At 29.6% G+C, this 2,152-nt stretch overlaps 1 protein-coding gene across 1 annotated transcript; it reads right to left on the bottom strand.

Moving 5' to 3' along the window:
* Positions 1 to 227: 227 nt before the first annotated feature.
* Positions 228 to 1,223, bottom strand: LOC127290619 (uncharacterized). The gene is made up of 4 exons (XM_051319313.1): positions 1,007 to 1,223; positions 839 to 933; positions 592 to 727; positions 228 to 519 (listed from the first exon to the last, which is right to left on the bottom strand). Exons 1-4 carry the CDS (start codon positions 1,148 to 1,150, stop codon positions 424 to 426), a joined length of 471 nt encoding a protein of 156 aa, XP_051175270.1. The 5' UTR covers positions 1,151 to 1,223; the 3' UTR covers positions 228 to 423.
* Positions 1,224 to 2,152: the final 929 nt, after the last annotated feature.

Here is a 2,152-nt window from a genome sequence, read left to right as displayed (position 1 = left end):
CTGAATAATTAATATTTACATATTTATAATTAGTATAAATATTAAAATATTTAAAATGAGGGTTCTCCTTGGTAATATAAGAAAAAGACACAGAAATCTGGACGTTGGTATACAGGAAGAAAACTTGATGAATTTATTAACTGAACAATATAAAATAGCTTTTGAGTTAACAAATAATAAAGTATATAAATTTAATTCTGATTAATTATTAAAAAAAAAAAAAAAATATATATATATATATAGAATTTATAATATTTAAGTAATAAGGAAAGCTTATTATTAATTTATACACAATTCTCCTATCAATAGGAACAAGAATCTCAATTATCAAATAAAAACATGTGAGCTTTCACACGGGAAGAATGGAAACTATCCCTTTGCTCCACACCGCCCCCTGGAGAATCCTTAAATTTTTCCCCTCAATTAACGCAGCGCGGCAGCCAATGAAACGACCGGATCTAAAAGAAATCCTTCAGACCCGATCGTCTCCCAGACGCGACCCACAGGAACGTTAATTTTCTGCAAATAAAGGGGAATGGTTTTACCCTTGGCCTAACTTTTTTTACTTTTACACACAAGTATAAAACTCACCACTTGCCATCTTGCTCGGGTCCGGGACTGCCGACCCCGTGTCCAATAATGGCACTGCAAGAAGGTCAGTTGGTAGGCCTTAGAAACAGGTTGGTACCCGACCTCTGGTGGTACCGGTGGTAAGGCAGATAAAGGGCTAAAAAGAAGAGAAGAAAGAAATATGTATATATTTTATTATATGTGTTTTTGTTTTTCTTTTCAGTTATTATTTTTTAATGGTAATTATATATATAAATATTCTTTTTACATTATAGTATGACGCCTATCCACCCTCCACATATCCTCAAGAAGGGGCAGCCTTCCAAGGGTTTCCCTAACGACGGACGGTTCAAGAAAACTAGGCTGAAAATAAAGAAATAACCCATGAGGATCTTATTCACACAAGCCTCGTGTATATGTGTTTATATATGCATACCGTAGCCCAAAAACCCCGACAAAGGTACTGCCCTGTCGACTCGCACCAGAGGTATTCCTGGTGCCATTGCGTTCGAGAATACCTTTTTCTCGGACCACTGCTCCTAAGAAGCACGTCCACCCTCCACATCTCCCAGTCGCTCATTCGATAGGGAGCCGGCCTCCACTCCCCAAATTCAACAAAGAACCTATCATCAAGAATGATTCTCTTTCTTATTAAGAATATTGTTAAATTTGACATTTTTCGGAAATTTCTAATAAAATTATTGCTTTTCAGAATTTAATTTTATTAAAAAAAAAAAATTTTTTTTGTCATCTTTTGAAAATTTGTCATTTTTCAAAGCCTTATTTTCGAAAAATTTCAATAAAATTATTATTTCAATTCTATACCATTATTAAAATTAAGTTTTAGAATTCTGGTAAAGTGTCAATTTCAAAAAGATTGTTATTTTTGAAAAATCTTCTTTTTCTGCAGAATTGTCACTTTCCAGTGTTTAATTTTGTTGAAATTTATCATTTTTCAAAATTTGTCATTTTTCGGAAATTTGACATTTTTCGGAAATTTGACATTTTTCGGAAATTTCTAATAAAATTATTGCTTTTCAGAATTTAATTTTATTAAAAAAAAAAAAAAAAAAATTTTTTGTCATCTTTTGAAAATTTGTCATTTTTCAAAGCCTTATTTTCGAAAAATTTCAATAGAATTATTATTTCAATTCTATACCATTATTAAAATTAAAATTTTTTAGAATTCTGGTAAAGTGTCAATTTCAAAAAGATTGTTATTTTTGAAAAATCTTCTTTTTCTGCAGAATTGTCACTTTCCAGTGTTTAATTTTGTTGAAATTTATCATTTTTCAAAATTTGTCATTTTTCGGAAATTTGACATTTTTCGGAAATTTCTGATAAAATTATTGCTTTTCAGAATTTAATTTTATTAAAAAAAATTTTTGTCATCTTTTGAAAATTTGTCATTTTTCAAAGCCTTATTTTCGAAAAATTTCAATAAAATTATTATTTCAATTCTATACCATTATTAAAATTAAATTTTTTTAGAATTCTGGTAAGGTGTCAATTTCAAAAAGATTGTTATTTTCGAAAAATCTTCTTTTTCTGCAGAATTGTCACTTTCCAGTGTTTAATTTTG

This window comes from Leptopilina boulardi, unplaced genomic scaffold, assembly GCF_019393585.1.
Source record: "Leptopilina boulardi isolate dan_hultmark-lab unplaced genomic scaffold, ZJU_Lbou_2.1 LbouV2_77, whole genome shotgun sequence".
NCBI lineage: Eukaryota > Metazoa > Arthropoda > Insecta > Hymenoptera > Figitidae > Leptopilina > Leptopilina boulardi.
Note: the sequence above shows the minus strand (reverse complement) of the source record. Positions and strands in the feature narration are given on the sequence as shown.